Genomic DNA, 11,891 nt, shown 5'->3' with positions numbered 1-11,891 from the left:
GGGGCAAAGGGTCGAGAGGAAGAGAGAACAATTCAACTCCGATCAGATGGCTAGTCTATTGCATTCGGTCTGTTTGCAGCTGCTGAGGCTGATACTGGCCAAAAGCGGCGGCGGCGGCAGCTGCGGCGGCCGAGTATTGTGCATACGCAGCTCCAGTGTAATCAATGTAAGGTGTGGTGGAGGCAGCAGCTGTCGTTGGCTGGACATGCGGAATGACAACTCCAGGCTGCACAAAAGCCTGTGGATAGACATAGTGCGCAGGTATCCTGTTGAAAAACGGAGAACAACGTCAGGCAGCCATTACTACCGCCGCTCAGCAGCGTTCATTGTCCAGAAAGAAGACAAACTCAAATTTAGTGGTTATTATGATCATAGGGTTGCCACAATATCTACTTGTGAGTGGTCCATTCAAATTACTCTGACTGTAGCCACAGTCATGCAGCTTTTTTTTTGTTTTGTTTTGGGGGGTGGGGTGTAATTCAAGAGCAAAAACACCACAATACCCACCCACCCTCACTTAGATTTTTATAAATAATTATGCAGGGCCATTGAATGCCATCTATCCAAGATTTGGGATAGAAGTCAAGGTGCATAAAGAGCGACGTTTTAGCAAATAGGAAACTTCTTTGCAGTATACATGGGGGTCCCCCGTCATCCGTGATCATTCAATTCCATGGGGCCAGTTTGTCAAAGCGAAAACCAATTTCGGCAAAATATTTGGCTTCAACAACATATGCTTATTATCATGGCAACCCTACTTGAAATTGCTAGGCAGACTCAGCACACATTAATCCCTCTGCAACCTCAGTCACCCTGATTAAAAATAAATAAATAAAATAATAACTAAAAAGAAGCAGGCGACAACAAAAAAAAGAATTTAAAAGTTCACAAGTGTGGTAAACACAGCAGAATCACACTTCTCAAACGAATTGTAGTGCAGCTCACTCTATCACAAGGGCTGTGGTGGGAAGCTACAGAAATGCTATTAACATTCACGGCAGTTATTCCAAAGAGAGGTGTAGCACTTTTTTCTTTCTTTCTCCTCTGCTTGCCCCTAAATATTCATCAGGACACAGAGGTCCTCAAACCTGTTTGCCTAGCAGGCAAGTGAGAGCTAGTCAGCTTGTTTATCTCTAATGTCGGACAGAAGGGTTTGGGGAGGAGGGAACTAGGAGGATGAGGGAAAGGAAACACTATCTCCTGTATTAATATAAACATAGATGGCTCATATATGTTTTGTGAACGACAAAACATTGTTATTATTTGTGCACACTCATGAGCTTTGCTTCATCCTCCATACGGCAACAGAGATGAGCCTATTTGTTTTCCCTCTGTTTTCCCTCTGCCCTAGTCCCAGCTACTGTATCCAAACAATTTGTCTTCTAAGGCCCTGCAGGAAGTTCAAGAACAGGGGGGGGGGGGAATCAACTATCTTTTTAAAAATGATCTATTCACAGATTGCAGACAAGAACTGATGCCAGAGGCCTTCCTTGACATTGAATCCGTTCAAAAGAAAAATCACAAAATAAACAAACAAATCAATAAAAAACGCCACATGGCTCAGTCTTAACTCTTGCGGGTCTCTGTCGCACACACTGCAATACTACTATGGACATTTGATTGATCTTCATCGTTCTCTCGCTCAACGTCCGTCAGAAACCTTCCGGCTGCCTCAAGTGTGGCACCACAGTGCCAGGTGGTTGTGGGCCAAGCGCCCCCAGAGCGTAAAACAAGCGCAAGCACATGGCGATATCTTGGCACCAGAGTGAACCCACAGCAGAAAGCTCTGCCTTCTGGTGCTCCAAAGACATTATTTTGACCTTCCTAGCGTTTCACTAAATGCATTCATTAAGAAAGACGATCCCTGGAAAAGATGTATTTATCACCCAGGGCAGCGGGCTTTGCCCTGGTGATGAAAATACACTGCTTTTCATTAGAACTTGTGGATCATTCCCGATGCCAGGAGAAACCACGTCACCAGGGTGTTTCTGAGGACAGCCCAAGATATGTTCTTTAGCTGCTTGTCAGAAACCAGACTCCTGGTTGGACGCACGCTCTCAACCTTTCTGCACCCCGGGTGGCTGGCTCATTCGAAGCAACAGGTGTGTCTTCAGCAGACTCTGTCCCTGGAGGTCGCCTCATCCACAGTGCAGGGACATGGACTAAAGAGAGCTTGTGCTCATGCCAGTTTACATGTGGTGATGGACAGCAGGGGCTGTCCGCTGCCGCCGGGCTATTTTTGATCCTGTCATAGGACAAGGGTTTCCAGCGGGTAAAATGTCTTTATAAGGCCAAAGTAAAACATCTATCAGTTGCAAAGGCCAGCCAGCAAGAAGCTCACTGATACCACAACATTAACCCTTCATACTCCCAAAGTCCCAAAGAGGCAAGATAAAATTGTGTGTGTGTGTGTGTGTGTGTGTGTGTGCGCGCGCGCGCGCACGCATGAAATATGCATTAAATTATAAGATTATAAGCAGGGTTGCTTATAGCAAAGCTTCCTAAACTGGGTTGCCTAATTGAACGTGGGGGTCGTGAAAAATTTGGCAAAAGGAATGAATTCAATATCGAGTGCATAGCCAACCAGAGGCGAAGTTCTCTGGGGAAAAGGGGTCCAGCAGCCTTGGCTTGGAGGACTCATATCTCTGCACTGACATTCCACCGAAACCTCATCTTGCTTTGCGAATGCAAACCAACGGGGGTGCACAGTGCAGGGGGTGAGTTTCCCCAGAAGATCAGAATTCTACATGAAGTCCAGCAAGAGTAGGAAGATGCTTTGAAGTCAAATGAGAGCCCAGAGCCCTTTAAGGTCCAGGGAAAAAGAGAATCCCAAAGACTGGGAAGAAGCCTAAAATAGACAGGGAGGGAGGGAGGGAGGCAGAATCTGGCAGAGGGTTCAGGGTGGCCCTCCGGAAGCAGATCCTATATTAGAAGTTCCTTTAATAGCCCACCACTGTAACCGCCAGTTGCCATTGAGCCAATTCCAACTCCTAATGGCCCCTTGAGTATCAGGAGAGAACCGTCTTCACAGAATATCCATTGGTTGATTTTTTCAGAAGGAGATCGCAAGGCTTTTCATCCAAGGCACCGCAAGGTGGATGGGAAACTCTAAGGTTTGTGTTAGCAGGCAAGCAAGTTAGTAGTTTGTACCACCTTAACTGTCTACGGAGCATGCTTGGCACTTACAAACGGACACATGTGCAAAGGAGACAACACCTGAGCGATTTTCAAACAAATCCTTACATTTTCCTTTTTGCCCATCTCTTTTGGTCCCTCGGAACTTCTGAGTTTTGAAACAGTACATTAACTGATTTCCTCTTCTAACCAACTGCACAATTTTGACAGTATGCCTCTCACTTGCTGGCTCAAAGTAATCTGTGACCCCTAGTATCCTATCAAGTTAAATGCAAATTTCTTAAACTTAGACATTCCAGGTCTTCTGTGAGTCTGGCTCCAAACAGCCTTTCCAGTATTCCTTTCTAACTTTCCTTGAACCCAGGTCAATGGCAGGCTCTTTTATATGTCCTGAGCATGTCACACTTCCTCAGATGCTCGCTTTTGCCCAGCCCACTCCCCATGGTCAGGGATGCCACTCCACCTGTGGAAATCCAAAACCTACCCACCCCCACTCTTGTGGTGGTTATTAGTTGTCCTCCAATGGAACAGCTTTCTGAAGCAAATGGCCCGGCCTCTTCTGAGGTGCCTCTGAATGGGTTTGAACCATCAACCATTCAATTAGTAGCCAAGTGCATAACCATTTGCACCATCGGGGATGCCTATCTCATTGTAGTACTGCTTATGTGTGTAGGCTTTTCAGCAACTTGCTTTTTCTGTTCAGCCTCACATTTCCCATCTGTGAAATGGGCCTAGCATTTTCCATTTTGAGTTGCTGTTGGGCATTTAATAAAACAACCAGACGCTGTTAGTAGGAACATAGCAGGTTGCACTCATTTGTTGCCACTGCGTCTATTCCGACTCCCTGTAAACCTGTATAAGACAGAGTGGAGCTGCCCGCCCACCCTGGTGTGCTTCCAAGGCTGGTAGGAACTCTTTTCTTTCTCCTATGGCATGGCAGGTGAGCAGAAGTGTCTGGGCCAATGTCGAATCAGGTGGGAAATACCTTTAAAACATCAATCAGTACACCTTATGTGTTGAATTTGTGTTCGGTGTGCTAGGAGCTATACTATCTGCTAAGCAGGCAGGGAGGGTTGTTATTAACATTAACTGAACATCTGCTGCATGCCTAGTACTGATAAGGGATTTACATAAATTATGTAATTTCATCCTCACCATTCTTTGACAGAAGGCACTGTGACTATCCTTTCCCTGGGTAGGAAAACAAAAGCAAAAAGAAAACAAAAAACCACCCCATAAAAAACAAACAATATAAGACACACAGAGGTTAATTAGGAAGTGATGATGGAGTCTAATTTTTTCAGACTCCTGGTCTGCCTGACCTTGAAGGTTGTCTCTTTTCTCTGTGTTTCAGGCTGTAGCCCAAAATCCAGGACTCGATTCAGAGAACAAACTCCCCTCAGTGCTCTTCAGTGCAGCTTCAGATAAGGAAGAATGGCCCCCTTGGGCTCATCCCCCAGGAAGGCTTCAAGAAGGAGGTCAAAGGTGACCCAAGTTTTGAAGGATGATGGAGCTCATTCAGAGTACCCATTTATTGATGACTACCTACTATATTAGGAGCCCTGGGAAAGGTAGTATCAGGAAACTTGGTGGCATAGTGGTTACTCGTTGGGCTGATAACTGCAAGGTGAGCAGTTGGAAACTATCAGCTGCTCTGAGGTAGAACAAAGAGGCTTCTTCTCCCATAAAGAGTGACAGTCTGGGAAACCCATAGGGTTTCCAAGGAAACCATAGGCTACTACGAGTGGGCACAGACTCGAGGGCAGTGCGTTTGGTTTGGTTTGGGTGGTGTAGTGATTTGCCCATTGGGCTGCTAAGGATTCAAGCAGAAAACGTGTCTTCCAAACATAATATAGTTTAAGATACTCTTAAGCAAATCCACATCTGGACTGAGGTTTTGTCTCAATGTTAGAGAGTAACCTGGGACCACATTTTAAAAAAATAGTAATTTGTTACTAGAATTTCAAACAACTGGGATAATATAGAAACGTCTCCAGTGTCTTTATGGAAGCAGCTCTGTAGGCTTAAACTAAAAATATGTGGCACTCAAAATGAATTGAGGCCAAACAGGTGGCATTTCTTAGGACCAGACTTGGGTATGAGCACAAGGCTGGAAGCCCCTTCAGAGAGAATGAGGCAGCTTGCTTGTTTTCCTCTGGAATGCGATCTATCTCTAATACAAATCTCAGATTCAAACAGTTTACAAAAACAGTAACCATCACCATCCCTTATAAAGACAGTGAGTATTAAAAAGTTGCCATCCAACACACGTGATTGAAAATTTCCACCTGATGGCTGACTCTGGTTGCTCTTACTTGCCTTGTTCTACCTCTTCCTTTTTCAAGGATCTATAAAAGACCGTCGTGGCACATCTGAATGTCTGTGTCTCGCTCTTAAGAACCCCCTGCCCGCCTCCAGCAGTCTGATTTCTCCGGGTACAGAGCCATTAACCACTGTGTCTTACACACATTCACTTCACCAGCCGACCCTCTCTTCCTTCCACCGCCCCAGCCCATGTGCACCTTTCCCCAACTCTTCTAGCACATCCGCAGCCATGCTTCTCTGAATTCTTCTTGAACTTGAAACAATTCCAAGTAATTTAGCAAGGAATTATCCCTGATAGGTTTTGTTAGAGTTATTTTTCAAACCACAGTACATTATCTTCCTTTTGCCTTATATACTATCACAGCACAGCACACACACACACACACACACACACACACACTCGTGCATGTGCGTGCTAACAATAGCTGTTGACTGATTTAGCTTTCTAACCAATTCAAGATTATTAGTGTAAAATCATGACGAAGCTCACCATTACTTCTTAAGAGGTATTCTCTCCCCCATAATTCTACTTTAAAAACAGTAGATTTAAGGGGTTGGAAATTAGATCAGGGGTTGGCAAACTTTTCAGCTGGAAGAGCAAATCTTGTTCCTCACAAATGTTTAAAAATTATTTGAGAGCTATAAATATATTTTACTAACAAATGAAACTTTTCAATTATACGTTACAGCCACATGCATGTACTGAAAAAGCCATATATGGCCACTGAGCCGTAGTTTGCCAACAGACCCTAGACCATAGGTTCCCAAATGTATTTGACCTTTCGTTCCCTTTTCTGAAAAAAAAAAAAAAATTCTCAGCAACCTCCCTGGCATTTAAACTTTTTGACTATAAACCCTATGATAGTTATATAATCTGGTGTCAATTTAAGACTTCAGAGGATTAAGAGTGAAGGATTGAAGTCTAGTCTGTCAATCTAATCATAGCCAATGAGGCCTCTGTGTGGGCATGGCCTCCTGAGGATTCTGGCGACTTCTGAATTTCCTCCCTGGAGGCAGGAGACCCACACTCTCTTTCTCCGCTCACTCCTTGGGGATGCTCTACTGACAAGACACATGGCACTATGCTGACAGACCCCATGCCCTGGAATTGGAGAAGCCATGTGGAGACCCCTGCCAGTGCTGAGATGCTTACAATGCCACTGGATCCAAAGACTTTCTACCCACTGGCCTGTGATTGTCCTGCACTCGGCGTCATTGCATTTGTTTCATGAGTCGAAAGAGGACTTTATAGATTGGTATTGGACATATGGGCTAATATCAGACTTATGTGCTTGGACTGGACTGGGTTGGGATGCTTTCTTACTGTAAAAGTACTCTTTATATGAAACTCTCTCTTATACACAAAGGAGTTTCTACGGATTTGTTTCTCTAGTCTACCCAGACTAACACAACCTCATAATCCAGGATAAAGTGTGGGTATCTGTTTCTGCAGCTCCCATGCAGCCCAGCACCCCCCAGGGGGCAGTATTGTCTACTTTGGGAAACTGGTGTGTAGACCACCGAGGGAATGGAATCCCACAGGAGTGAGACTATCACTTCACTGTTTGGGGTCCAGGTCCAGCTTTAATGAAGAAGTTAAACAGCTTTGATAAAAAAGTATGTGTCTCAGAAGGCCTTTTCTAATCCTATCAGATAGAAGACTCTTTTCTATGGTTGAAAACACAAAGCAGAAGTTGGCAGTAAAAGTCAGGTCTCTGTGTTTTAAAGGTAAAGTTATAAGAAGTCATTCGTGGAAGAATATAGTTTGATGTTTCCAAATCAACTTATTACTACTCTTATGATCTCCACTCTTAGGCTCAGGATATATATTTTCATAAATACAGACAGGTTCCACCATTCCAGGTTACAAGTATTATCGAAGGTTAGTTCTTGAACTAGGGGAGAATCTATCACTGAGGATAGAAACACACCTTGAACAAATAGAACTTAAAAAAAATTTTTTAAAGAACATTTAAAGCTCTAGCATTCAAATCACAGGAATGTTGGTCAGGTAGGACACAGCCAAACTAGACTCTAATGTTCAGAATCCATTTAGGAGGTAGGTGATATCCTACCCATATTATATCTGAATGGGAGGGGCATGGGGAGCTCAGGTAAGGAAAGCTGTTAATCACAGGACGCAGAGGTAACTCAGATACATGAGCAGGCTGTTCACCTGGGTTAGCTCCACAAAGTGAGAGAGGTAGTGCTACTCTATCCCCCACTCTGGCTATTGTTAACGAAATCTGATGAGAGGCATTGAACCTTTAAAATAGAAGGCCTAAGAGCAGAGACATATTACAAAAGAAAGAAGTCCATTCTCAGAAAACGCCCGAGGGAAACAGAAATGTGAAGAAGACATGCAAGGAGACTACATTCTTATAGAAAGAGAGCACACATATTGAGCACTCACTACAAAAGTACATGTAAGTGCAAGTCACAGGCTACAGCTTAAAAAGCAAGAGGAGGGGAAAGTTAGGGCCCTTTGCTTCCCATGGCAAAGTCAAAAGTCAACACTCCTCAACACCATCGCCCAAACCCCAAAACACAAAGAGCCCCTTCCCCGAGGAAAAAGAAAACACTTTCACTATAGCTCTTTTCAATTAAGTAAAAAAAGCACACAGTTTAGCTATCAACACCACTTCATTACTGTAATCAATAAAATAAAGCACACGAGGTCTATTGACTAGTGTGAACAAATAAAATAAGATAAAATAAAAAACAACACCAACATTCATGCATCATTAATCACCATCTGAGCTTGTGTGTCTGAGTCTACTGGTTACAGAGTTTAATTCCAAACAGAACTATTCCACCTCTTATCATCGTATCCTTCTGATCAGTTAGCTTAACTGTATACGAGCCCTGTCAGGTTAAAAAGAGATAAATACAATTGAGTCAAGTTGAACAGCAGTAATGGTGAAGGGGTACAATCACCTTGTACACAAGTCGTACCTGGTGTTTTTGTTTGGTTAATCAAAAGTTCAAAACATGTCTGGTTGGAAGGCTGTATACTTGGTCACATAAAACTTGACTCATCTAAAAATATCTATCATATCCACAATTAAAGAGACACAAGCATATAGAAATATGTATAACCAGGAAAATTCTATGACATGTCTTGTGGGTATATACATCACAAAGAGGTAGCTTAACAAATGATTTGACAGCTCTACTAAAATGTTAGGAGGGCCTAGGTCAATGGACTTACCCAAAAGGTCTTTGTATAAGGGCTGGATGAAGCTGCGGAACACCAAAGGCAAAACCTAGCAACAAAACACACCACATTCTCTATTTGAACACGGTCACAGTACTAGAACACGAGCAATGCAATCACTGGAAAAGGTAGCCATTTCACTTCAGAAAGAAAACTGGCACTCAGAAAAGATAAGTGTTCATAAATATGTATGTGTATGTGTGTACAGTCAGTTTTACAAATGCTACTATTGAGCCCAAATAAGGATTTTAACAGGCTACAGTGGAAACTTAGGAGAAAAAAAAAAAAAGAAGAAGAAGAATTTGCCAAGTTTACTTGACAGACAGAGAGAAGAGAGCCATAAAAGAAAATTAGACCAGGGAAAACTCTGGTGAAAAAAATTAGACCAGGGAAAACTCTGGGGAAATGGAAACAAGCAACAGCAGGATTTGACGATGCAGTGGCACGGCACAAATATTCCTACCACCCTGAACCACAATCTCTAAAAAGCCTCTGCAATTCGGGACATTGATTTTGGAATGCTTTGGACAAGGTTCTGGAAGAACTGGATTGTGCAGCCTATAGTGTTCAAAATTCAGGAAAATGAATTCTACTGCTCTCCTGGATACTAGATACATACACACTAAAGCAAACAACTTGCTGTATTATTATTTGTTGTTGTTGTTAGCTGATTTGGACTCCTGGGGCCCCCACTTGTGCAGAGCAGACTTGCTCCACAGGGTTTGTGTGGCCCGGCCTTTTGGAAGAGGGGATTTACAGGACTGCCTCCTGGAGGTACCACTAGGTGGATTTGACTCACCAACCTTTTGGTGATGGATGAGCACTGAACCATTGGTGCTGCCCAAGGATTCCTTATGTCGTATTTAATGCCCTTGAATCTGTGCACATGTTCTTTCTCTCTGGACAACCTACCGTATATACTTGTATATAAGCCAAGTTTTCCAGCACATTTAAAATGTAGATTTCGTGGTAAAATGAGGTGCCTTGGCTGATATTCAGGTCAGCTTATACTCGAATCTATACGGTAGTTTTCTTTTTCAGTCAGTTTCGATGGAAACCTCAAGCTCTTTTCAAAACTTCAGATGAAAGACACTTGAAGAATCTGTGATCTAATAGGGCCTAGTTGCTCACCCAAGAGAAAATGAGCACACACTTTTAATAGCCAGCCCTTCATCGTCATTTGCACTAAAACAAAGGGCAGTGGAAATATTACAAAAGGTCATAGTCTCACACAGACAACCATGAAGACTCCCCTTTGGTGACTAACTGCTACAGAGCTTTGGAGAAAATGATTTCGCATCTCTAATTGTCCACTGCTTCACCTGGAACAGGAAGGTCCTTGACTAGGGCAATTGCTCGATTTTTCTCCATTGCTACTATCTTGCGATTTTATATCAAAGTGTTACCATCTTGATTTTAATCCCATCCCCATACTTCCCTTGAGTTGGTGTTCAAGTCAGTTTACCTGTTCTGAGCACAGAGACAAGATATGTAAGGAAGGATAACTGGCTACAATCCTCAACTTTGGCCTACAAAGGCCACCGGTGAATCATCTACAGGAGGCTAATAGCTAGAAAATAGAGAGTGGACTATGCATGTACAGTTTGGCACACTAGATGCCAGACTCGACAGGTGCTTTTTGGGTCCTGAAAACCAGTGTTGGCCAACTCTCAAATATTTTTCACACCTAGGTAAAATAACTACCTATGGCTCAAGTTCCCTAAACACATCTATAGATTCGAAGGGAAACAATGTTTTGTGAATTAGGAATTCCTACTGTTCAGATATGAGGGAAGGGGTGGGCTTCTGGTGTGTGTGTGTGTGTGTGTGGTGGGGGCGGGTAGGGGGTAGGGGGGCATGTGACAGCCATCTCTCACCTGGTTGCATGATCCTGGGCTTTGCTCCCAAGTATGCCAGATTCACGTTGGCCTTTCTGCCATCAATAATGGGGTTGGGATCCTTGCAGGCCCTTTCGGCAGCAGCCCGGTCAGCCATGGTGACCTTAGCAACACATACACACACAGACACACACATACAAAGCTCTAAATTAACCCCTAGGAAAATCCAAGACCCACACTAGTGAAGTTATTCATGGTCAAACTGAAAGATTCTCAAACTTACTTTCTTCTTCTTATTTGTTTGTCTGTTTGTTTATTGATTTTTGCTGGCTTTTATTACTTGATCACCTCTCCAGTAACCACCACCCCACCCCCTAAGTCTTCAGGTGCTAGTAGGGCCTAGTTGAGATCTGGAAGCCTGAATTTGCTCTGAGAATGTTTCTCCAGCCTCCCTGCTCCCAGACTCCCTCCCCCCATCCCCCAGCTGCCACAGAGCCACTGTTTGCATTAAAGAAAGTCTAGCCTCTTCAGCCCAGCTACCCATAGTAAATATATCCCCAACGACAATAGCTATTGTCCGACTCTGTGGCTGGCTGCTGCTAGGCAGCTGAATTTTTGAGCTGCTATCTCCAGGAATCTTAAGATGCTCTGTTTCGGCAAAGAACGTACCTTGGCAATTATAAAAGAAGGGGTTCGGTGGCAAGAGGGGAGGGCCTCTTGGGGTGTTCTCTCTCTGGCCCAGCCGGAACGCCAGAAGACACATGCAGTTTTCATAAAAGCAACAGCTCCCGTAACCGCCAGCCACCAACCCGGGAAAGCAATTCTGCAGGGCTGCGGCCCCTCTCACCCCCATCCTCCGCACCCCTAAACCCAAGGGTCGTTACAACAATGCTCTTGCCACCCCAGCTGCGCCCTTCTCCCTACACCGCACCCCCACTCCTGGGTCCTCTTGGAAGCCCCTAAGAAGCAGTGGTGCTGGCTCTCAGTCCCCTAGCCCTACGTGCAAAGTTTCAGTTCAGCCCTAGAGAAGAAGCGTGCTCACGCCCGCAGGTCCCTCCTGGTCAGTCCCCTCCCTCCCAACTCCGACTCTCAGGGGCCAAGAAACCCTCCTGTCCTCCCTGCCCCCGAGCTCGCTATCGCCCCGCCATGCTCTTCGTTGCCCCCGATACCCCCACCATGCAACTTACAAATCCATAGCCCCGGGACTTGCCCGTCTGCCGGTCCGTGATGACCACCGCCTCCTCGATGTCGCCGAAGACCTCGAAGTATTTGCGCAGGCTGCCGTCGGTGGTGTGGTAGGGCAGCCCCCCGACGAAGATCTTGGTGTACGTGGTGTCCTTCTGCGTCGTGTGCATCTTCGCGCCCGCCCTGCGGCT

At 44.6% G+C, this 11,891-nt stretch overlaps 1 protein-coding gene across 1 annotated transcript; it reads right to left on the bottom strand.

Annotated features, from left to right (window-relative positions):
• Positions 1-6: 6 nt before the first annotated feature.
• On the bottom strand, positions 7-11,885 carry RBM24 (RNA binding motif protein 24). The gene is made up of 4 exons (XM_004715282.2): positions 11,703-11,885; positions 10,555-10,678; positions 8,672-8,726; positions 7-266 (listed from the first exon to the last, which is right to left on the bottom strand). Exons 1-4 carry the CDS (start codon positions 11,868-11,870, stop codon positions 56-58), a joined length of 558 nt encoding a protein of 185 aa, XP_004715339.1. The 5' UTR covers positions 11,871-11,885; the 3' UTR covers positions 7-55.
• Positions 11,886-11,891: the final 6 nt, after the last annotated feature.

The sequence above is a fragment of the Echinops telfairi genome, unplaced genomic scaffold, assembly GCF_000313985.2.
Source record: "Echinops telfairi isolate 266 unplaced genomic scaffold, ASM31398v2 ScPeMD7_7439;HRSCAF=8477, whole genome shotgun sequence".
Taxonomy (NCBI): Eukaryota; Metazoa; Chordata; class Mammalia; order Afrosoricida; family Tenrecidae; genus Echinops; species Echinops telfairi.
The sequence above is the reverse complement of the archived record's forward strand: the minus strand, read 5'-3'. Positions and strand labels throughout refer to the sequence as shown.

Bases quoted from the DNA above. Each gene is read 5' to 3' on its own strand.
- RBM24 (XM_004715282.2), bottom strand. From the start codon at position 11,870: ATGCACACGACGCAGAAGGACACCACGTACACCAAGATCTTCGTCGGG. The intron at 10,679-11,702 runs GTAAGTTGCATG...TGTGTTGCTAAG, and splicing joins AGTCCCGGGGCTATGGATTT to GTCACCATGGCTGACCGGGC. The intron at 8,727-10,554 runs GTGAGAGATGGC...TTTTGTTGCTAG, and splicing joins GCCCAGGATCATGCAACCAG to GTTTTGCCTTTGGTGTTCCG.